The sequence below is a fragment of the Drosophila eugracilis genome, unplaced genomic scaffold (assembly GCF_018153835.1).
Source record: "Drosophila eugracilis isolate 14026-0451.02 unplaced genomic scaffold, ASM1815383v1 contig_394, whole genome shotgun sequence".
Taxonomy (NCBI): Eukaryota; Metazoa; Arthropoda; class Insecta; order Diptera; family Drosophilidae; genus Drosophila; species Drosophila eugracilis.
In genome coordinates, this window is record NW_024573254.1 from 375,076 (window position 1) to 398,281 (window position 23,206).

At 40.1% G+C, this 23,206-nt stretch overlaps 2 protein-coding genes across 3 annotated transcripts in view; one reads left to right on the plus strand and one right to left on the minus strand.

The window, feature by feature from the left end:
- Nucleotides 1-921: 921 nt before the first annotated feature.
- LOC108109924 (allantoinase) lies at nucleotides 922-3,971 on the minus strand. The gene is made up of 4 exons (XM_017218725.1): nucleotides 3,593-3,971; nucleotides 3,048-3,538; nucleotides 2,405-2,930; nucleotides 922-1,350 (listed from the first exon to the last, which is right to left on the minus strand). The coding sequence occupies exons 1-4, from the start codon at nucleotides 3,696-3,698 to the stop codon at nucleotides 1,016-1,018; spliced, it is 1,458 nt and encodes a 485-aa protein (XP_017074214.1). The 5' UTR covers nucleotides 3,699-3,971; the 3' UTR covers nucleotides 922-1,015.
- Nucleotides 3,972-7,636: 3,665 nt separating this feature from the next.
- LOC108109974 (pneumococcal serine-rich repeat protein) overlaps nucleotides 7,637-23,206 on the plus strand; it is a 34,986-nt gene continuing 19,416 nt past the window's right edge. For both annotated transcript variants that reach the window (XM_017218795.2, XM_017218794.2), the window contains exon 1: nucleotides 7,637-7,770. The gene's annotated coding sequence lies outside the window, so the exon portion shown is untranslated. The remainder of the gene's footprint in view (nucleotides 7,771-23,206) is intronic.

Below are 23,206 nucleotides of genomic sequence, written 5' to 3' on the forward strand. Positions count from 1 at the left end.
TCCCTTACACATACACGGATGTAGTGCAAAAATTGAGTTGACGCCTGGCAAGCAAACTTAAGCTGTCATCCACATGCCTGCAAAAAGAGAAGGAAAAGCGATGGAAAAGCGGTGGAAAAGCGCGGGGGCAAGCACACACATGCGATTGCTGGATGGTGAGTGGGTTTCGTGAGGTCGCTGGGTGTCATGTTTACTCGGCGTTGCCACGCGACAACTTGTTGCACGTCCTGGCCCAGCAAATCCTCCACCGCCTTCGCTTTCGCCACCTTCTCCTCCTGATCCTTCAAGCGGCATCAGCTGAAGGAAGCGCCAAGGAAGTTAGCAACGGAAGGGAAAAACAGAAATGGGAAGCCAACTTCCAGAACTGAATTCAACAAAGACCCTAGTGCCCTGCTCGTTACTCTAAACACTATCAAAAAAAAAAAGAAAAAAAAAGGAAAGAAAAGAAAAGAAAATGCCACATAAAATTATCTTTTTAGCAAGGGAAAAGTACGTGTATATGCAACAGGTTGTCACAGCAAGCTGATACCTTTTTCTTTCTAATCTGATAAGCCTCTGTTTGTGGCATATTAACAAGAAAATTCGTTATTATTACGAAGATTTATTTATTGGGTATTAGGAGGCGAAAAGGCCTAGGGAAGCCACTTTTACACAAATCAAAAAGGTTGACAATTATGAGGTTTTATGGGGTTTATTAGGGTTAAAAAGTTAGGCCTAAGGTTAAGTCTTTTTAGCTATGATTTAAAGATAGAGAAAGTCTTCAAAAAACGAGTTTTGAAATTCTAAAAAAATAAACTTTTTATGGCTTAAACTTTCTTCCACAGAAAACCTACCGAAAACCTCTACTAAAAACCAGCATACCCTTAAGAAAGCGTATTAAAGGCAAAGGCAAAAAGTGACTACGGAATATAAACGAGCACAGCCCAATCTCTTAATGATTTTAATTAACAAAGTTTACCCTAGATTCCAGAACTTCACTACCATCATTCCCATTCCCATTAACCATTCTCACCCATCACATGCTCACGAACTTGACCAGCTTGCGGCCGCTCCGTCGGAGTAGCACCTTGCCTAAGGGCTGGCCGAAGCCCTCGAACTGCTGATAGACATGCAGTCCCCGCACTACCGTCGCATGCACCACGCCCCTTAACCTTTGACCCGTATACGGCGTTGCCTTCGTTGCCGTGTAAAGTAGCTCCGGACCCACAGTGAACTCCTCCTCGGGACTCCAAACACAAAAGTCAGCATCATAGCCCTCGGCAATGCGACCCTTCGAGGCGGACAGGCCACACAGTCTTGCCGGTTCCTGGCACATCAGCCGATGGATGTCGGCAATGGTCAATGGGAATCCTGGGCAGAAAAAAAAAATCAAACATATGCAAAGGGATGAGTCAATAATCTTTGGCTTAGATTCAAGGTTTTCTAGTGGCTGAAATGTAAAGCGGATTTATGGTCTTCAGGAATTTTGTGGATAAAATGTAAATCGGATTTTTTTATGTTCACCATTTTTGCTTCTTACTTTTATGTAAATAAATAATAAAAAAAACTGAAATAAAATGGAAAAAGATGTTAGAAGTTCGTTTGTCTAAGGAAATTATCTACAAAATTGTGTTAGTTTAGTGAAAACTGAAATAGTTTCAGGCTTTACTTCACAATAACAATAGCAAAACTAAACCAATGGAAATTTCTCAATAAAAACCTATTAAAACTTAATCAAACAATAATGGTCTTTAAATTTCTATATTAAACTTCAAAAGACTAAGCCAACTATTTGCTAATGGTCAACAGATACCAGTTAAAAGCAATTTCATTGAAAAATATTTTTAGACAACTTTTTTCTTCATAGCAATTGCAATCATGTGAGATCCAACAGGGGTTCCGAGAATGCAGGGCTTAGTCATTTGCATTTTCAATGCTATTATGATTTCCCTGGAAAATCATATGTATAGCAAATAAATATGTATCTCACCCGTATAATTGCTGCATACGCTGCGTATACTTGATATCTGCTGCGTATACTTAATAATTTTGCGTATACTTAATATTTTTGCGTATACTTAATATTTTTGCGTATACTTAATATTTGTTACGCTTACTTAATATTTGTTACGTATACTTAATATTTTTGCGTATACTTAATATTTGCTACGTATTCTTAATATTTACTCCGTATATTTGGTACTTGCTGCGTATACCTAATATCTGTTACGTATACTTAATATTTGCTACGTATACTTAATATTTTTGCGTATACTTAATATTTTTGCGTACACCCAATATTTGTTTGTATTTTTAATATTTACTACGTATACTTAATATTTCCTACGTATACTTAATATTTCCTACGTATACTTAATATTTGCAATTAGTATTTAAGAGAAGCATTGGTGGTCCCCAAGCTTACCCCGCTGATTGGCTGCCGTCCAGACAACGGGCAGGCTAAGCTGCAATGAATTAATGCCTGGCCAGGCCTTAAGGAAATTACCACGCCCCCTGCCGCATGTTAGGGCGCGTGCGCCTGGCGTAGCCGGCGAGTGATCGCTGCCAATCATTCGTATAGCTCCGCCCAATTTAAGAGCCTCCTTCCATAGTTTCTCCTGATTCCGACGCTCACGTATCGGTGGCCATGTCTTAAACTCCGTTCCACACTCGGGCACATCCTCGGCAGCCAGGGCCAAATAATGCGGACAGGTGTCCAACGTGAGATTTCCGCCCTGCCGGCGGCACTCCTCAACCAACGGCAGACAATCACCGCTGCTTGCATTCTGAATGTGGATGCAACGCCGCGGGTGACGACATGCCAGACGGCAGAGCATCTGCGTTGCTGATATCTCCATGTCAGGTGGTCGGGTGGCCAGAAAAGTGCCATATTCACGGGGCGCCTCCTCGTTGGGATGGATTTCGATGGATGGCGGCAGCTCAGCATGAACCTGTCGGTATTGGAAAAGACAAGCGCACTTAATTAAGCAATTTCTTTGGGCCAGCAAACGGAATAATTTGGTTTCTTTTTGTGGGAAAACAAAACAAAGCTTAAATCTTTTACTCACAGCTATCACAGCTTCGCCTTCATCCTGATCCTTATCCAAGCGACTAAGAGCCTCCTCAAGTTGAGCTTCATTTACGGCAGGAAATTCCTCGGAGACAGGTGACGCTGAACCGTATAATGTACACTGCAGACCCATGACGCCGGCATTTAGCAGGGGAGCCAGTTGATCTCCATTTCCGGGTACAAGACCACCCCAGAAACCCACATCCACATAGATCTTGCCCCTTGCCGTTGATGTCTTGGCCTTAAGACCCGCCACACTGACAGTGGGTGGCGTGGCATTGGTGGGTCGGTCAATGATGGCAGTGTAGCCACCAGCTGCCGCCGCCTTGGTGGCCGTCACAAATCCTTCCCAATCCTTTCGTCCCGGTTCATTGATATGGACATTGGGATCGATAAGACCCGGCATCAGTACCAGGTCACCGAAATCATAAACCGATTCAGATTCTGTATTGTACAGATAAGTATTGACCTCTTGCGGGGAACGTAATACTAAAAGGATTCCGAAATCTTAGTTAGTTTCTACTTGGGATCTTGGAGACTTACCCTTTCGGATGATACCCTCGGTGTCCACAATAATCCCTCCATGGATCAGTGAGTTTTGGCTATCTTCGCCCAAAAATATTCGCCGGCTGAGGAACAACAGATCCATTCTAAAAGCAGCTGCCTACTGAGTGAGTTTTTCTCGTCTAGTCTATATATTTGTTCTATTTTCAGAGATCAGGAGAGAGCTTTTTGGCAAAACATAGAGAGAGGCAACGGTTCTTATTTGAATACCCTAAGGGGTGTTTATGGGGTTGGGTATATTAGGCAAAGGTTTTAATAATTTAAACTTATAAGAATTACTTGTTGATTAAGACTTAAGACTGCTGAAGATGAGTAAAAGTAGGGAAAGTGTAGTTGCCAAGACGAAAAGATAGATGGCGCTACTTGAGATAAAAATCTATCTATCTATTAGCCTGCTGTTAATAAGGTTTTAAAATATTTAAAAAATTATTTTTTTTAAAGTATTCTCTAAAAAATGACTTCTAACTTAATTTAATAATAAAAAATATTTTTTACTATTTTTTCCATAAACTTTTATAGGGAATCATTGCATTCCTAAGCCCAAAAAGAAACCCTCCGATCTTGGAAAGCAACTTCCTTAACCCATTACTAAAGTTTTAAAATATTTAAAAAATTATATTTAATTAAGTATTTTCTTTAAAATGTCTTCCAACTTTATTAAATATTAAAAATATATTTTTACTATTTTTTCCATAAACATTTTTAGAGAATCATTGCATTCCTAAGCCCAAAAAAAAAACCCCTCGATCTTCGAAAGCAACTTTCTTAACCCCTTGAGTAATTTAATTCACTGGCTGAACTTTTTTTCATGTGGCAGCTCACCTTCTATTTCCACCTCCACTTTTTGGCTTATTAAAAAACTAAAAGGAAAAAAAAGGAAAAACAAAAAACCGTAAAAACTTTGTTGACCCACAGCGGAAAAGGCCAAAATCTGCTTAATGAAAATTTCAACCCCTTCGCCCCAAAAAAAAACCATCAACCAATTCTTACATATTACTATGAGTGTGTGTGTGTGTATTGGTGGGGCGTGTGGTGTGTATGCCCAACTTTATTAAAGTGCTGCTGTACAAGTTTCGAATGTTTGCTATGTGTTTTTTTTTATCTTTGTTGTTGTGCTTGTCGGATTTATTTTGTGTTTGCTTAATTTGTGAAAAATATTTTAATTGGTGGCGCCACCCAGTGGGAGCTTAGTAAACCGAAAAAAGAGGCATACGCGCCAGGCCAGTTGAGGCAAAAGCAATAGCAAAAACAAAACGGTAAAAAAGCAAAAGCAAGACAAAAGGCGCAAGCGAAAGCGTAAACGAAAACGAAAAAGCAGACGAAAATGAAACCGAAACCAATAACGAGGCGCAACGAGACGCATACATACACGCCAACTGCCTCCGTCTGAGTAGTGTGCGTGTGTGTGTGTGTGTCAGTGTGTGTGTGTGTGTTTGTTAGTGCGAGGAAGTTGGCGAAGAAGAGGGCGCGAGCGTGTGAGCGGGAAGACGAATGCAGCGGACGAGCCGAGTGCCGAAATAAAAAAAAAAGACTCCACTTGTTGTTGCTAATGCACTGAGAGAAATGTTTTGGACTAAAATGAAATTATTTAGAATATTATTAGATTAAAAAATGTATAAAATTTAGGATTTTAGATTAAAATTCAGTTTAATTTTTGTGCTTAAAAAGGACTAAAAAATAAATTAAATGTTTTTAAAAATTTCAGTTTATGTTGTTTAGTTTTTAGAGTTTTGTTAAAATATTTTTAAATTATATTTTTATATTGAAAGATGCGTTTAGCCTTTAAGTTCTGCCTGTTCTCATTTTATGAAATATTTTTTAATAATAGTTAAACGATTTTTTAGTTTGTTAATAACTTAAAATATTTTAGAAAGAGCTGGCCTTGTTTTTGCATTAACTTAATTGAGAACACTTTAAAATTAATGATTAATTATGTTAAATTTTATGTACTTATAGTTTTTTTTTTTCTTTTTCAAGTACTAAAACTAAAAACTATGTTTAGCTTTTCTCAGCATAAGTTAATATAAAAATAATATTTCCTGTCTAGGGTTAAGTCTTTCTCTTCTTCAAAAAGTTAACTTCCATACAAAATTCATATCATTAATTAGTTTTTATATAAAAAATCCCAAACTGAACTTCCAAAAATCCTTTCTAACAAAAGGATTATAAATAAAACTCTTTAAAAAAATCTTTAAGTTTGAAAAAATATGATTTTTTAGGCTCAAAAACAAGGTTTTATAATTGTTTAAAAATTTATCATGAGAAGAACTTGATTACTCTCAAAGACAAGTTAAAATCACATTCTTTTACCCATTTTTATGATTTTCAAATTAAGCTTTAATTTGAAAATATTTCTTAAAAATTTCTTCTATCTATTTTTCTTCAGTGCCCCTCGTCGGACGCTGTTGCTGCTTCTGCTTCTGCTGCTGCTGCGTCTGCCGCTGCTGGCAGATACACACGTACACTTAACACGCACACAAACAGAGCGATGATGAGGCTGCACTGGCCCCAACCAAGGCCCAAAACCCAAACACTCTCCCCTCGCTTCTTCATAGCCAGCAATTCGCTGACGAAGTTTGGGGCAAGGATTCGGGCTGTCGGGTCCTTTGGTCGGGTACTGTTGCTGCCGCCGTTCGGCTAGCAGATTCGCGTTCATTCTCGTGCTCATCGTCGTCAATGCTGGACGCACACACACATAACCTCGGATCGAGTCGAGTCCTTTTGAGTCCTCAGCTTCAGTGAGCCACGATTCACTGCTCTTTGGGCAGCAACGCGACAACAAGTTGAACTCGGCACGAGCGGAGCAAACTACTACCAACGACCATCGACCATCGACCATCGGCCATCAGCAAACCATCTAGCCAAAAGCCAAAGCAGCACCTGGCGCTAATCCCTCGCTATTAACATCAACAAATCCTAACAATTCGATTTTCAAATCAAGTGAATTTCGCATCATTATTTGGTAAATCGAAAGTGTATATCAGAAATATATATATCTATGGATATATATTCACAAAAGACAAGACAGAGAGCTCAGACATTTGTTTGTTTTTTGTTTTTTGTTGTTTGAAAAAAACAAAAACGGTTTGTTAAAAACTCCATAAAAGTGAACATAAAAAGTTGGTGTCGAAGAAGCGTATTAAAATTTGTGTAAAAGTCATGTTGCATGTTTACCCCGGGTTTTGTGTTTGTTGGTTTTTTTTTTCCCCCGCCATCTTTCTGTTTTGTTTTGAAGTGAAAGGGGGGGGTGATGAATAAAAAAACAACAACAACAAAGTGCTTGAAAAATCATAAATTCGATTTTTGAGGGGGGGGGGAGGAAGGTAGAGAAATTTGTCAATATTTATGGTGAAGGCGATGTGGGTGGGCGATTGTTAATTGAAAAGAATATAAGCCCCATGCGACTGGAGCCTGATTGATGCCATTGTTAGGAAAATGGGGCAATAATCGAGTTGGGGCATCTTAATGCCCGCCTCCGATACTCCCACAGAGAGAGAGAGAGAGCAGCCAGCCAGCCGTTCGTTGGCATTGTTTGTTTGCCAACCAATGCAAATAATTGCCACAGGATTAATATATATATATATTTTTCAAACGAGAGGGGGGGAGTTTTATTTATTTTAACTCGGTCAGCCCTTTTGATTTTTATTGAATTATTGGCCGTATTTGCGGAAACTGGATAAAAGCGCTGTCAGACTATAGACAGGATTAACTCCGGCACGTTGTTTGTCCTCCCCGCCGAGGACCAATTAAAATATTTCACTTGAAAAATTCAACTTAAATAAACTATAAAAATTATACATTTAATGGGGGAGTTTAGCTGTGTCTTGAACTTTTTTATAAAAATATCAAAAAAAAGAAAAACAAAGTTGAAATTTTCCCAAGGATGAATTCCAAGCTCAAACTGATTTTTCCTCAAGCATTTCGATTCAGTGAAATTAATTGCAATTGAAATGAAACATTTTTTTTTTCCTTTTTTTTCCGGTGGCAGCGAGAAAGCAAAGCAAAAGCAAAAGCAAAGCGGAGCAAAAATAAATAAATAAAAACGTAAAACTCAGCAGAAAGTAATAAAAATAAGAGCGGACACGTCCCACGAAAAAGAAAAAAAGAAAACGAAAACGAAAACGAGCCCGCCCCGGAGGAGGAAGCCAAAGTGTCAAGTAAGCAAACATTTAATTTTGATTTATTATTAATTTCCACACGCCCACACGAGCAACAGATATATATATATACATATATACTAGCGGGAAGGTCAGTGGAAATGAAGGGGGGATGCTGCTGCTGGTGATGTGTCCACCCACTTGACGGCTTAATGCTGGTTATTATTTTTACCGTTCGCCGTTGCCACCTGCAGCTATCAAATGAATAATGCAAAAAAATAAAATGAAAGAATAAACGAAGGAAAAAATAAAAGGCCCACCGACCGACCGACCGACCGCGGGACAAAAGAAAAGCCAAACGAGCGGGCAAATTATTGTAATTACTATTTTCCATTAGCAGCGAATTTTTCGGCATTTTCCGAGGCCATGGGTATGGGCATAAAAAAGAAAAGGTAAATAAAAAAGAAGAAGTAGGAGAACTCCGACGGACAAACTGTTGGCGACAAATGCCAAACAAAAAAAAAGGGAGAGAAAAAAAACGACAAAATGCCGAAATGAAAACGAAAGTGGCGCAAAGTTGTGAAATACGTGCGTTTATTTGCGTAAAAACTTGCACTGTTTTTTCTGCCTGCCTGTCTGTCCTCTACTGCTTTTCCATCCAACTCATAAAAGGCATCGCGCACTCGGGGATTTAGTTGGCAAAGGATAAAGGCGGAGCACTGCTAGTGGAGCTCTGAGGAGGGGAAAGGCGGGCGCGGTACGGCATACCCGCATCCTTCCCGCATCGCTCGGGCATCCATCCTTGTGTGCGGCTTAAATTTGGTTCCTAGAAAAAGTTTTAATCCAGCTTTCACATTGCCCCAGCTCCAGCCCCAGCCATCTCCATCTCCATCTCCTTCACCGTCGCCGCCTTCCAATGTCGCGCCTGTCTCGGGGTCGCTTGGCACTATAATCCAAAACAACGATGCATTCGTTTGCCCACGCATCGATTGCAGAAATGTCAGAATTTCATGCTATTTCGATTGATAACAAACTTACAGTTTTCGATTCCCAGAAAAGATTATAGAAATGGCGTGTGCAGTTTTTTGCAAAGCGGCCTAGAAGTATGCTTTAAAATTTAGTAAATTCTGTTTTTAACAGAAGGAAAAGTTTGAAAGACATTGGAAGTCCTTTTTCTTACAGTTTGCCAATAGAAATCCTTTCCAGATTTGTTAAGAATATTTGATATATAACTTTCTTCTATATATATCCCTTAATTAGCCACCAAACTAGGGTGTCTTGAGGTCGTATCCTTATCCTCTTTCGGTTGCTGTGGACTTTTTGCAGATCTTTTATTTGCCGTCATTCTTTTTGGGTTGGCTGTTGCTTTTTGTGTTTTTCTATGTTTTTTTTTTTTTTTTTGGGTTTACTTGAATTGTTGCTTTGTTTTATGTTTATTTTTATATGACCGTTTGCCTTTGTTGCTCCGCTCAGCTCCTTTCTTTTAATGATGTTCGCTTGAGCCCAAGGCTTTAATTGTATTGATTAAATGCTTAATTGTGTTGCCAGGCGATGCTCGGCTCGAGACAAAGCCAAAGCCAAGGCTCTCAAGTCCCCAAGATGCTAGAATAAAAAAATATATATATTATATTAAGAAGAAGCAACTTCAAGATTGGGAAGAAAAAAAAAATGCATTTAATTGTTATTAACAAGCGTAGATTAATTACGATGATTAAAACCGGACTGGGCATCCCTTTCGCTCCCTCTGTCCCTGGCATTCACTATAATTAGTTGGCTAAGACGCTCAGCTGTTTAATTAAAACTAATAGAGATTCCTAGTCGTCGTCGTCGTCGTCGTCTGTACTCCATACTCCATACAACACTGGCAATCCAATCCAATCCAATCCAAACCGAGTTGAGGCCAATCCGAACGTGAAACAATTAACGTGCACGACCAACAAGGACGCTGCCCAGATGACAATGACAATGCCAATCCAAGAACAATGCCAAGGCGACAGCAGCAAGCAACACCACAGCAACACCAACACCAACACCAACTAATGCACAAACAATGCCAAACAACAACAGGCGAAACAACAACCGAACTGAAAACGAAGGCTAACGAATCCAAAAACCAAGAAACAATACCAAGAATACCCTTGAGGATGTTATATCCTTATAAGATATATATAATTTGGTTACTTAAAGTTTGGTTTCTATCAAGTAATTGATAGGTGGGGAGATGGAAGTAGTTTAAAACCACTTCAAAGGGTGTTTATCAGAATGCTGTTTGGGATTTTATTGGATTTTTTGTTTTTTTACTTAAAATAAACATTTAAAATCTCAAAAACTTTCAAGGAAATCGAAAAAAAAAACATTTTAAAGCTTCGAAATGTGTTAAATTTATATGAAAACCCAAACTGTGGAGGATAAAAATCACCTCTAAAGGTCTCTAAAAGTAAGCTCTTTCTGCTAAAAGGCAGCAAAAAGCAAATCAAATCTTTTCCTAGCACACTTTCTGGCGCTCAACTCACCAAAAGATCCTACCAAATCAATTAGCTACAAACCACTTCCTTAGACCAGCTATACCTCAATATTCAGGGTATCGTGACCAAAGCCAAAGCATAAACAGATGCGTTCTGCTGGCCAAGTTGTAGTTGGGCTAAGATTTGCCGACAGATAGATATTTATGGACTGCCAGAGCTTGGCAACCAACAATCCCCTAGTCCCACTACCATTGCCATTACCATTGCCACTGCCACGTCCACTTCCCTGTGGCCTGGTGTGAACGTCTGTCTGTGGTCTGCGTAGTTGGACAAGGTGTCTGGTCTGAAGATGGTCAGAAGATTCTGTCGTCGTCGTCGTCGTCGTCTGCTGCCACTGAGCTTCTTAGTTGACGTCTTTTTGGCTTTAACGTAATTAGGCTTTAACTTTGGGGCACTGAGCGCATTAGCGTTAAGTAAATTTCCAGGCATTTATGATGGCGGCCAAATGAAAATGGAACTTTCCCATTGCTTAAGGACTCTTACGTAGGTCGACCTTTTCGTTCGTTTCGGTAATTGTCATGTCATGCGGATGTACGCGTGATGATGAAAAATAACATTCATAGCAAATGGCCAAATTAGTTGCTTTAATCTAAACATTTAGCTAAGCGATTTGATCTGGTAGATGGATGTTGTTTTATTATTTTAAGCTGTGCTTTTGTTTGATTTTAATTTGGGTTAAGGTAAATATAAAATAATCAAATTAAAATATGATATAGTTCGAGAGTTTAACTTGATAGATTTATGCAAAAAAATAATGAAATTTAAAACAAAGTTAGCTTTAAAGAGTAAATAGTAAGGAAAAGAAGCTATAAAGAAAGGAAGGCTTCTTTTTACTACGTTTTTAGAGCATACTTTTCAGCAGCCTGAAGAGATTTTCTTACGAAAGTTTCACTTTCTTAAAAATTCCTCAAAACTATCATTCGTAGTCCCCATTTAGCAAGCCCTTGAGCACGTTTGGCACTCCTATTGACCCGATCGATTGTCATGCAAACGCAGTGCTTGCAGTTGTTGTTGCTCACGTAAGATGGGTCCGTAATCGTGGAATATTGACAGGACCTTTGAACACCTTTGACGTTCAGCAAAAGGTAGAACGGAAGCAAGGTTGCTGGACACGGACATGGACATGGACATGGACACGGACATCGACATGGACATGGACAGGGACTGGAACAACGGCCCCAAAAGTGGAACATGGTGAGTTTGCCGCAATGCACAAAGCTGCCGCAAAATCTCATTACGTTACGTATAACGTGACGGGAGACGACGGCCCAGCAGCTACGTGTTTTCAGTTCCGGTGGCAAAACCTTCCATCCATTGAAGCGCCACCATACCGCCGCTGCCGCTGCCGCTGCCGCCTTTTGGAGCATCTGCCACATGCGTGTTCAGATTGCTGAGCTCGTCAAAATTTGTAGCCAAGAGTTGTCTCCTGTTTTTTTTTTTTCTTCCTCCTTTTTTTTTTTTTGCTGGTGGGTGGCAGCTACCAAAAGCCAATAAGCTCATATTAAAGTTGCCAACGGCGGGTGAGATAAGGATAAGAATGCGGATAAGGAGTAGGAGTAGGAGGACGGGGGTGGGGTTAAACAGGGATATATTTTTGTCTTCCTCCCGGGGAGTCAAGAAAAATTTGTTAAATTTCATGCAATTTCCTGAGCTAAACCTCACTTCTACTCCCTCCTCTCGCACTCTCCTCCTCCTTCTTAGTCAACTTCCTTTGGCTTTGTGTTTGGGCTATTAACTGCCTCGCATCAAATTGAAAGCCATAAAAGAGCAGGCTATGAAGAGGGGGCGAGGAGGAGGGCGTGGTCGCAGACATTATTAATATGTTGCAATTATTTGTGTGCATGCGAGTATATGAGGAGGAGTATATAGAGGGGGTGGTGGCATGCTTAAAGCGCTTGCCAGGTGGCGCATAAAAATTGCACATAAATGTTGAAATGCGTATAAAATGGCAGATAAATGTATAGAGAGAGAGAAAGAGAGAGAGAGGAGTGCCAAGGAAAGTGCCTCAAACAGACTGAAAATATTCCACGAAATGGATTTTCCTATCAAATGAAACGTTCATTGACTTAAGGTCAGCTTTTATGTTATATATACATGGCATTGGTTCAACGTAACCATATTATATTAAGTTCTTGGGAAGGAAGAACGAAGGTTTTCAAGGTTGCAAGATTATGTTCTGGGTAATATTTTGGGAAGTTTGTTTAAGTTGAGAGCGGCCTTAAGGGGGTTTAAACTTAAAATAGTAAACTATTTTATAACAAATTTAAACTAAGAATCAACCAAAAGGAATATATTATCCTTTTTCTTAAAACTTAACTGCCAACAGTAAGCTTTCATCCATAATCAACAAATTATTAATTATTGGTTAATGCTGAAGGACATGAGAGCTTTTCTTATAGCATACTTTTAAGCGAATTCCTTACGTTATTTTTGTATAACTTTTAAGGGATATTTTTCAACAACTTCTTAGAACATTTTTAACTGTTTTTGTCAAGTGTAAGATTAGAAAAATTCAAGGAAATATTTAAAGAAAAATTCTTTACCAAAAATCTCTTTGAAAAACTGTTATTAACTTTACGTTTTTTCAAGGTTTTTCAAGGTTTATTGGCTACCCTTAACTTAAAAGCTTATAGAGAATGCTTCTTATAGCAGCTTCAAGGGGTTTAAACTTAAAATATTAAACTATTTTATATCAAATTTACATTAAGAATTAACCAAATGGAAAGTATTTACCCTTTAACCATAATCTAATGAATATTTCTTAAAACTTAACTTCCAACCGTAACCTCTCACCCATAATCAAACAAATTATTACCCCTAATTGTTTAGTCAATTAGCTTATATTAGTAACCATTACTAATAATTAATCAGCATTAAGCTGACATGCAAAATCACAAGGTGTACACAAAAACCAATGACAAGACAAATTGAAATGGAAAAATAAGCACAACATTTACGGGCTCTTATCAAATGAATCACTTTCATATGATATTTTCTGCGACAACCTTAGACGAGGTGCCGCCGTCGACGTCGCATTAAAAAAAACGCGTTAAGTGAAGGCAACACACAGTCATACACACACCCACACACACACACACACATCTATACACATTAGCGCACAGTTGGCAACCATCCCAACCATACCAACCATCCCCCATTTTCCCAACAATTTCCCCTCATATATCTCATCCCCAACCTTCACTCATTTCCATTCCATTCTGACTTGTTGCGCACTCAGCTCCGCTTTCCTTTGCTTTCTTTCTTTTTCCTTTTCCTTTTTCCTCCTAGACATCGAGACGACATCGTCCTGCACTTGCAGAAAAAAAAAACCAAAAATAGGCATAAAAAAAAGTTGAAAGGCGATTGAAAAGCGGCGGAAAATGTGTTGGGAAAACTTGTGCACTGATTTCTGTCGCGTTCTAATTGCACTTACACATACATATACATAACGGCAAACAGGGCTAATGGTCCAATGCACATGTTTAGAAACAGTTTACGGCCAGTTGAGGTTGCCTAATGCGATTAAATGGTTGAGTAGCGGCATTACTTTAATGCAAAGTGCTAGGGTTAGGCAGAGAAATGGAATAGATGATACCTATTTTAGGGGGATTTTTTAAGGATCTAAAATGGTATTTTGTCTTAGAGTAGTGGATTTGGTCTAAAGTAATCTTAAAGTTCTTATAAAAGAGTCTTAAAGTATGATAAGATATATTTTAAGGGGTAAAAGTGCCTTTGGTTAGTCCTAGGGGACAAGAAAGCTTTTCTTATAGCATACTTTTAAGCGCAGTCCTTATGTTAATTTTGTATAACTTTAAAGGGAACTTCTTAGATCATTTTAAACAGTTTTTGTGAATTGTAAGATAAGAAAAATGTAAGAAAATATTTTAAGAAAATTCTTTACCAAAAATGCCTTAAAAAAATGTCTCTAACTTTACGTTTTTTCAAGGTATCTTGGCTCCCTTTAACTTAAAACCTTATAGGATGTGCCTTAAACTCCTTTATTGCCTAAACTTGCAACATGACACTCCTCAGACACTTAAAATGCACTTCTTAAATGCACACACAGATTCCCAAAATCAGCCATAAATATTAACTTGTTCGCTTCTAGCTGTGACTACAATAAGTGCAGTTAAATATTTAATGCATTTTACAAACTGCATGTCAAATTAGTTTCCCGAGGCTCTGATGGCTTTAGAAATTTCATAATTTATTCAGTATATATACCAAATACAACCTCCCCCCTTCAGAAAAAAATAAAGTCCCCTTCCCTCCCCTTCATGATAATTGGCCAAACGCTTTGCATCTGAACTGAACTGGCTAACTGGTAACTCGACCGCCTTCCGTTTAATTTGAGCCAGAATTTGACAGTTATTGGACAGTTGAGCGAGGGCCAAAAGTGTGTGTGTGTGTGTGTGTGGATGCGGGCGGGAGGGAGGTGTGTTAGAGTGGTGGTAAATGAGAAACTGCAGCTTTTGATAGTTTGACGCTTGAGGTTAGACAAGGACACAGCCATTGGCAATGACCTTGACACATACATATACATACACATACATATACATATACATATATATATATATATGAGTGCATATATGTATGTGTGAGATATTGCCAGCACATACACAACGTTAATCCGATACTCCAGCAATTACATTCCACATGTGCCAGTCTCTGTCATTCTCCATTTGGGCAATCCATCAAAAATTCCTTTGTCTTTCCGGGTCTTTCCCTCTCTCTCTGTTTTTTCTCTCTTTTTTTATTTGCATTTCTTTCTTTTCATTTTTTTTTTGGTTTTTTTGCTAGCAGTGTATCAACTAACGCTTCGCTCTGACTGTCACATGAAAGTGAAGCAAAGTCGAAAAAAAAAAAAGTTTCACAAAAAAAAAGAAAGGAAGATGACGAGGGGAAGGCAAAATGCGAGGAAGCTGGGGCAGAAGCAGAAAAGTTGGCAAAGCAACAAGCTGCGATGGCGACGATGAGAGAGACTCACTCAGACTCACACACACACACACACACACTTAGACAGTCTCACAGAGTCGTACACATCGAAATACCATCCGCATCACTCATCCGCCCTGTGGCCCTTTTTTTTTCTGGTCTGTCTCTTTTGTGTGGAGATTTCTTTCTTGTTTTTTTTTTTTTTTTGCTAACTTCCTTGGACGACAGCGGCCTGTTGCGCCTTTTGCGTGTTGCTTACAGTTGGTACTTTCTACCACCTTTCTCCACTTTTTCCCTCAATCAACAATGGGCATGCCAAAATGTCTCGTTTTGCCTTTTTAACAAGGCAACTGACGCCGCCTTTTCCTTTGGCTGGCACACAGACAAACATACATAGCCACACGCATACACCTTTTCTCTGTATGCGAGTGAGTGTGTATGTGCTTTATCCTCCAGCAACATTTTATCAAAAAAAAAAAAGAAAAAAAAGTAGAGAAAATGAGTAGACCCTCGCAAAAAACACTGTCTCTCTGTGTGCTCGTGTTTGCTGCTGTGGCAACAATTTATGAAATAACTTTGGCAATGTTGTTGTCTCCTCACACACACAACGACACACACACACACACTAACACACTCTAACTTATACATTTGTAAAACCCAACCAATACAGTCACATAAACAGATACACAGGCAATGAGAAATAGAAACTCGCGTAACAGATACACAAACTCAACCAAACTCAACTTAACTGTAACTGAGTGTGTAAGCAATACAAAAGCGGAAGAGCGTTGGAGAAGAGGGGCTAAAAAGCAAGAAGAAGAAGAAGCAGAAGAGGAGGTGTGTTCTATAGGTGGGGGTGGTGGTGCTGTAGAAGAAGAAGCAATAGCAGCAACAGCAACAGCAGCAACAGCAGTCAGCTGCGAGCTTAAAAAAAAAAAGATTGTAAGAGAAAAGAACGCAAGTGTAACACAAGTGAAGACGGAAATTGCGGCCCAAGGGGTGAGTTTTCAAGAGGGTTTTTTTTTCAGAGGGGCAAACGAAAAGGAGGGTAGAAGAAGGGGTGGGTGCCATATCGAATCGAAGAAGGCAAAAGAGGAGGCGCGCAAGGAAACCTTCTCCATTATCACGATGCGACTTCAGTGGCGTTCCTACTTAAGTAACATTCCACGTTTCCCGGGGTACAGTCACCCCCTCGCACTCCTAACCCCTTGAAAAACCAACCCATCTAACACTTCTCACACCCGCCCCCCCTATTTGTGTTATCTGAAAAGTTTGCATACAACGCGCAGAAAAAGATACAAGATACAAGGTATATATAGTGCGGGACAATGGCATAGCGAAAAGGACGAGCAAGGACACGCCAAGGCATCCTAAATTTGATGGTATCAGCAAGGATTCGCTTTATGGCAAGCAAGCAAGAGTTTTAAAACAAATCTTTTGAGAGATTGCCAAGAAATGAAATTGAGTTAGAGAGAGACAGAGACACTACTATATCTTACTATTTCTGAGTAACTAAAAGTTAGTAACATAAATTGAAAGGGGATATGTGTGTTTTGGAACTGAAAGAGATTCCTGGGAAATGGAATTACTAGTTAAGACGGCTGTAGATCGCTGGTTGCTAAACTATGCTTAGTAAAGGAGTATTGATGGATTTTCAGCCTAAAAAACCCGAACTTAAGTCTAGGCTAGTAGAACTCTGATTTAAAATCATAAAACTTTCTAACTTAATCATACTTATTGACTCACTGCCTTAAACTTAAACTTAATCAAGACCTTAAAGCAGCTACTTATTAGGTATTTGGCCCTTTAACTTCTTTCCCTATACTTCCTTTAAGCCCGCGCTGCATGCCTTTGGCCGCTGTTCGTGAATTGGCCTTATAAATAGAATTCGGGGAGCCTATAGAAAAGCATACCCGGCGTACCTCTATACTCAATCAGACTTGTCAGTCCCATTGGCCCAGGCTTCCATTCAAGTTCAAGTCACCATTTCAAATTCAAATTCCCTTACCCCATACCCCTAACCCCTTACCCTTTATGCCCCCCCTTACCCCTTTTTTTCGTTTTTTTTTTTTTTTTTTGGGCGGGGGTACAAAACAGAATCGGGTTTGGGGGACATGTCTTTGGCAGTTCTTCTCCATTTCGCCTCGCTTTTGTGCAATCATCGAAATTTATAAGCAAAGTTTGGTAGTCATGAAAGGGGGCAGGGAGCCAAGCAAATGGTAAAGGCAAATATTTTTGAAAAGTTTTCTCGCCCCCTCCAAAAACTAAATCAACTCAAGAGGCGCCCGCGTCTCGATGATTCCCGATGATGAAGGCGTTGATGATGATGATGATGATGAGGATGGATGCTAAGGATGAGGATGATGAGGATGTAGATGATGGTGGTTGAGGTTGAAACTGAGGCCGAGGTGGTTGGGAATGTTTTTCGGGTTAGCCTTCGATGCTGCGGTTGCTTCATTATGCCCCAAAAAACCAAGACGATGATGATGATAATGAAGCTTTAGATGGGCCAAGGAATTGGGGAATGAGGAATGGCAATGGAGATGACGATGAGAGCCCCGGCACGAAACTAAACTAAAATTCTTTGAGCAGATTTCTTTGGGCTGTTGTTGTCTGCCCTTGCAATTATTTTAAGGGATCAATAAAACAAGTTTAAAAATAGCCCCTCGAAAAAGAAGGCTTTCCTTTGCGCTCTCTCTCTTGATATCTCCATCTCTATCTCTATCTCTTTCTCTAAAAATCAGCTAAGAAGAAAAAAGAATTCTGGCAACTTTAGCCTAACTTTGTTTACTCAATTAGTTTGTTGTTGCTTTTTTCCCTTTTCTCTCTCTGTGTGTGTTGGACTGCTTTTGGCCTTATTTGCTGGTTCGTTGAAGATTTTTTGTTCACTGAGCCAAGATGAGAAGGTAAGGCAGAGGAGGAAGGTAGAGAGGGGGAACCGCACTAATTGGCTTAGAGCGACAAGCGAAAATTAACTTTTATTTTTATTTATTTTTTCGCTTTTTTTTCCAGTTTCAGTTCAAGCGGCGTCGTAAAAGAGCGAAAAGCGAAAAACGAAATAAAATGAAATACAATTTTCCATGCCCGTCAACTCAAAAAAGTTAACAAAGAAGGGCGAGGGTAAGGACGAGGGCGTGGGCAAAGGGAAAGGGCAAGGGAGCGGTGATGGGAAAGCGAGAGAAATCGGTAAAATCAACAAAACACACGCAAGATAAACAGCCGCAGGAGTAGCACAAAGACGAGCCCAGTTTTTGGCTTCTGAGGTGGCCAGCAGCTAAACAGCAGCAGCAGCAGCAGAAGCAGCGGCAACGGCAGCGTATATTACGTAGCCGACCCATTGGCCGTCTCTCTTTTGTTAACCACCGCTCTACACACAGCCAAACACACAGAAGTGGCACTTGAACAAGCCGCTGCTGCTCGTTGCTGCTCAAACCACCCCCTTTTACCGCTTGTTTGGTCTGTCAAATTTATGTTGGCTAAATTGCAATATCAATAAGCTGAAGAGGAGTGAAGGAGGTCGAAGGACGCGGCCGAGAGCTCTGGGCAACGGCATGGAAAATTGCTAGAAAGTTGAACGGTAACGAAATGGAAAGTTCTACCATGCCAGCTCCCCCCCAACCGATCTAAGGTGGAGTTTTCTTACTGTGCTCTTAAGGAATCAAGCAACTAATCTTGGCCAAATGGGTGTATAAATTTCTTTATAACGTTCGGCATTATTTGAAATTTTATGGCCAAACTACTAGACCACAAAAAATTGAAAGGCAATCAAAAGAGGAGAATAGATTGGTTAGATAAATCTAAATCTAAGGAGAAGGTGAAAAGGGATTGGGATTTGATAGAAGAGAAATGTTTCTAGTAACTTTCTAAGCTAGAAAGTTTTGTATTTCAAAATGATTTATCAGTAATTTGCTGTTAAGAAGATTAGGTTTATCATAATGAATGATAAGTTTAACTTATTCTTGGTAAAGATTTCTGTAGAAAATTCACTATAGTTTTTAGAAGCCTTTTCTAGGAATTTAGAGATATAAATTAAAGCCTAGCCCCTGCCTAAACTGCCTCGCTAAGATGCTAAGAAGCCTCTCTCTGCCTTTCTAGTGCTCTATTTTATGATTTGATTTTTTTCTAGGTTTTTTTTTTTTTGCTGGTTAATCTTCACGGGGAAGCCGTCCATGTGAGCCTTTCATCCGAGCTCCGTTTTCAAAACCGATAGAAGTATCGATTTGTTTGCGCTATTTTTGGTTAGCCAGGCATTCTGGCATCCTGGCATCCTGGCGTATGTGTGATATGTGAGGCATTGAAGCGTCGAGTGCGAGAGCAAAACAAGTTAGTGCAACTCTTCGACGCTTTCCTTGGCTGCCTTGTCTGCCTTGGCACAATCCATTGCCTACTTATCGGCGCTGAAAGTTGATGACTTGAACGAGAGAGTTTTACCCTCGTGGTGTGTGCAACTATCCATCAATATTTGTACACGTGCTGAGGGTATAGAGGGTACAGAGGTATGGGGACGTTTCCAATTATGTTGTCGTCCCGGTGTCCTTTTAGTCCTGGTGTCCTGGTATCCTGCCTTGCCTCTCGGCAAGTCACTTGAGAGCAGGCTGGGCAGCTGGCAGCTGGGGTTACTCTAGATTCTCTGTTTGCCTCTTGGCGCCCAACAAGTGGCAGCAGCAAAATGTTGCAATCTCTGTTTGAAGAAGGGGGAGGAGGGCAGGCAGATTCCTTTACAGCTGTGTTGTCTGTGTCCCCTGGCTTTCTGCCTGCCTGCAATCCCTGCAAAAAGAAAGAGGGGAGAGAGACGTTGAGTGAGAGAGGGGTCAAAGGGGGCGTATTCGTGTTAATAAGCTTAAACAGATTTACGTAATTATCCGCAGAGTAACAGGCAAAAAGCGTTAGTGCAAAAAGTTGAAAAACATGCATTTTCTACCCGTCGCGAATCGACATTGAATTTGGGTCCTTGATGTCCTTGTTTCACCCCTCTCACGCATCTGGGTCAAGGACTTGACTGCAGCTGCGTTTTTGTACCATTTCCCGTTGCTGCTACCAACACCCAATGCCAAACATGAAATTGGCATCAAGATCAAGGTCGTTTCGAGGAAGCAAGAGCAGGAGCAGTAGCAGAAGCAGGAGAAGGAGAAGGAGAAGGAGAAGCATGGATGGTGTTGAAAGCTTAACAAGCGGAATTATAAGCATTTCGCTTTAGTCCACGTCCACGTCGACGTCCTCGTTTCATCGCTTTCTACCCTCCTATCCTATCCAGAAATTTGCCAATTTATTTTGAGGGCTTAGACCCCGAAGGCAGCAGCTTATCTGTTGGGAACCAGTCATCACCCTTATACTCTGGCCATCTCCATCATACATACATCTCGTATCTGTACACACCTGCTACATCCTGCTCTGCTACATCATTGGCAAGCTACATCCCCCATGGCCTCCATTCGCGCACAGTGAAACTTCTCTTAATGGTCGTTTAATGGCCAAGCGGGCTCGTCTCTCTCTCTCTTTTTGGCTCGGTTAATTGTACGATTTTTCGGCCAGTTTATGTCGACCAACGCTTTTTAATGTGGCCTAAAGCGGCCAACTTGGGCATCTGCCAGTTGTGCTGTGCTTTTATTGATGGCTTCGGGCGCCTTTAGCCAGCCAGCATTGGTGGCCCACATGTAATGGCCGTGTTTTTGTGGGGCCCTTAAAAGTTATGCGTCTGTTTCAGACCTCCCTCCATCCAACCATTATTATACCGCCGTCAGTTTGTCAATTTGTCAGGCTGTCAAAGCTGTTGAAGCTGCTGGTCATGTTCTTCTTGGCCACTCGACTTGGCCCAAATTCTGATTAGAACTTTAGTTATGCCAACTATTTGGTTGGTTGGTGAATAGGGCAAGGTGTGGGTGGTTCTTTTTTTAGAGGCCTAAATCAAGGTGGTTAAATCTTAGGGTATCCACTCTTAAGTTGGTTGAGAAAACAAGACTGGAAGATTTCTTTAAAGCCTTTCTTAAAGCCTTCTAATGACTATATAAACTAATTAGTATATATCATTCTAGGCCCTTTCTTAGCTTTTTTTCAGATTTAATTTGTCTTATTTTTATTCCCTAGGATTAACCCTCTTTGTCTGCTTAATGTGGCCATAATTCCTTGTTAAAGCCATAAAGCTGGGCTTTTGCCAGCTGATCTTTGAGCTGCCATTAAAATGCAAAGGATTCTGTCTACTAATATCCTCTAGTGTTTGATTAATTAAAGATAACAGCAGCCTAAATATGTTTCCTTAGTGGAAAAACAAGCTTTGTTTTTCAAGTTTTCCATGGCTTGCCATGGTTTTTCATGGTTTCTCATGGGTTTTCCCACTAACAGATACTAAAGTTGCCACGCCAATCAAGGACTCAGTTAGTCAATTGGTTTAATGAGACGTTAATTGTGTGATTTTCACACGCTCTGTGTTTGTCCACCCTTTCCTTTGCCTTTCCCTTACCCTTTGCCTTTCCCTGCCTCTTCCCCTAACCCTTCCCCTACACATTGCCCTCCTCCCTACCCAACCCCTTTACTAATCGTAATCATTTATCGATAAGTGCATAATTAACTATCAATAACTATTTTCCCTATTTTTCCTTTGTCTCCCTCTGGCTTCCTCTGTCCTTCTCTCTCTCTCTCTCTTTCGCTTTCATGTTAGAGTGGCCCTAATTCGAAATCACTTAAAATATTTTCATTTCGTTTATACAAATGCAGTTAGAGCGAGATAGGGCTACAATGAAAACCGCATGAAAGAGCTAGCATGTTAGAAAGAGACACACACATGTGTCTGTGTGTATGTGTGTGTGTGTGTCTTTGCGTGTGTCTGAGTGAGTTTTGCTTACATAATAGACACTTTATTACCATTAACTTAATTTACATTTTATACAAATGCGGCGCGAGTAAAGTGCGGAAGGTTGAAGGCGGGTGGGGAAGGGGGCATCATGCAGAGGCATGCCACGTTGAAAGGGTAAAACACACACACACACACATGAATGTCTATCTCTGTGTCTAAGTGTGTGTGTGTGTGTGTGTGAGAGCTTTTGTGGTCTTTCCACAGTGCCTTGTTGTGTGAGTTTGGGTCTGCTTTTGGCACACATACCAAAGCATATAAACACACACACACAGGCACAAAAACTGAAACTGAAAACGAACCCACACACACACACGCACACACCCCCCAAACAAAAAAGGCTAGAGTGAGGCTAAAAAGTGGTCCAAAGATAATGTTAAGTCGACCATGGCTGATATCCTGTAATAAAAAAAAGAAAGGAAATTTTGTGTTTATTAGTTTTGGAGAAATATTAAATTTTTAAAATATATTCCTAAAAAAATTTGAAATTTTTAGAGTAAAAAACTCGCTTTTTTAAGATTTTAAAGATTTTTGATACTAAAAAAAAAAGAAAAAAAATTATAAAAATATTTTACAAGGCCACTAAAAAGAAATAAAACTTAATATTTAGTATAAAGAAAAGTTCAAGAAAGTTCTTAAAATTATTACAAAAATTCTTAAAAAGAAAAGGTTCATAGAGGTTCACAGTCAAGGCTTTCTCAACTTTCACTACCTCATAACCAAAACCTAACTTAGCTCTTCTCTTCTACATTTTAACCTTAGATACCTTCATAACCCTATCCTTATCAAGTTCTATAATATCCCATCATCATTTCAATGACTCGCCTTTACAGGGTATCCCAATCGCTGTGATCCCATTCGGTGTAAATTCAATTTGCGATTACTCCGCTCGTTGTTGTCGCCATCACCATTGCCATCGCCATCGCCATTGCCGTTGCCGTCGCCTGTTCATTGTTGGCTGACTGCTCGCCAAATCTCTTAATGAGTGTGAATTTATGATTACATGCATTTAATGTGCCCCTCCCTTCCCTCCCTCCCTTTCCGCACATCACTTACTCTCTCATTCCCAGTGCCCGCCTGGCTGCCTGGCTGCCTGTTTGGTTGCCCAGCTTATGGCATGCAAATTGAGACACTCGCCAGCTTGTTTTTTTTTTTCGGAGAGTGGATGGGTGGCTGGTGGCTTCTGCCC

Bases quoted from the DNA above. Each gene is read 5' to 3' on its own strand.
- LOC108109924 (XM_017218725.1), bottom strand. From the start codon at position 3,698: ATGGATCTGTTGTTCCTCAGCCGGCGAATATTTTTGGGCGAAGATAGC. The intron at 3,539-3,592 runs GTAAGTCTCCAA...GAATCCTTTTAG, and splicing joins CGAGGGTATCATCCGAAAGG to TATTACGTTCCCCGCAAGAG. The intron at 1,351-2,404 runs GTAAGCTTGGGG...TTTTCTGCCCAG, and splicing joins GACGGCAGCCAATCAGCGGG to GATTCCCATTGACCATTGCC.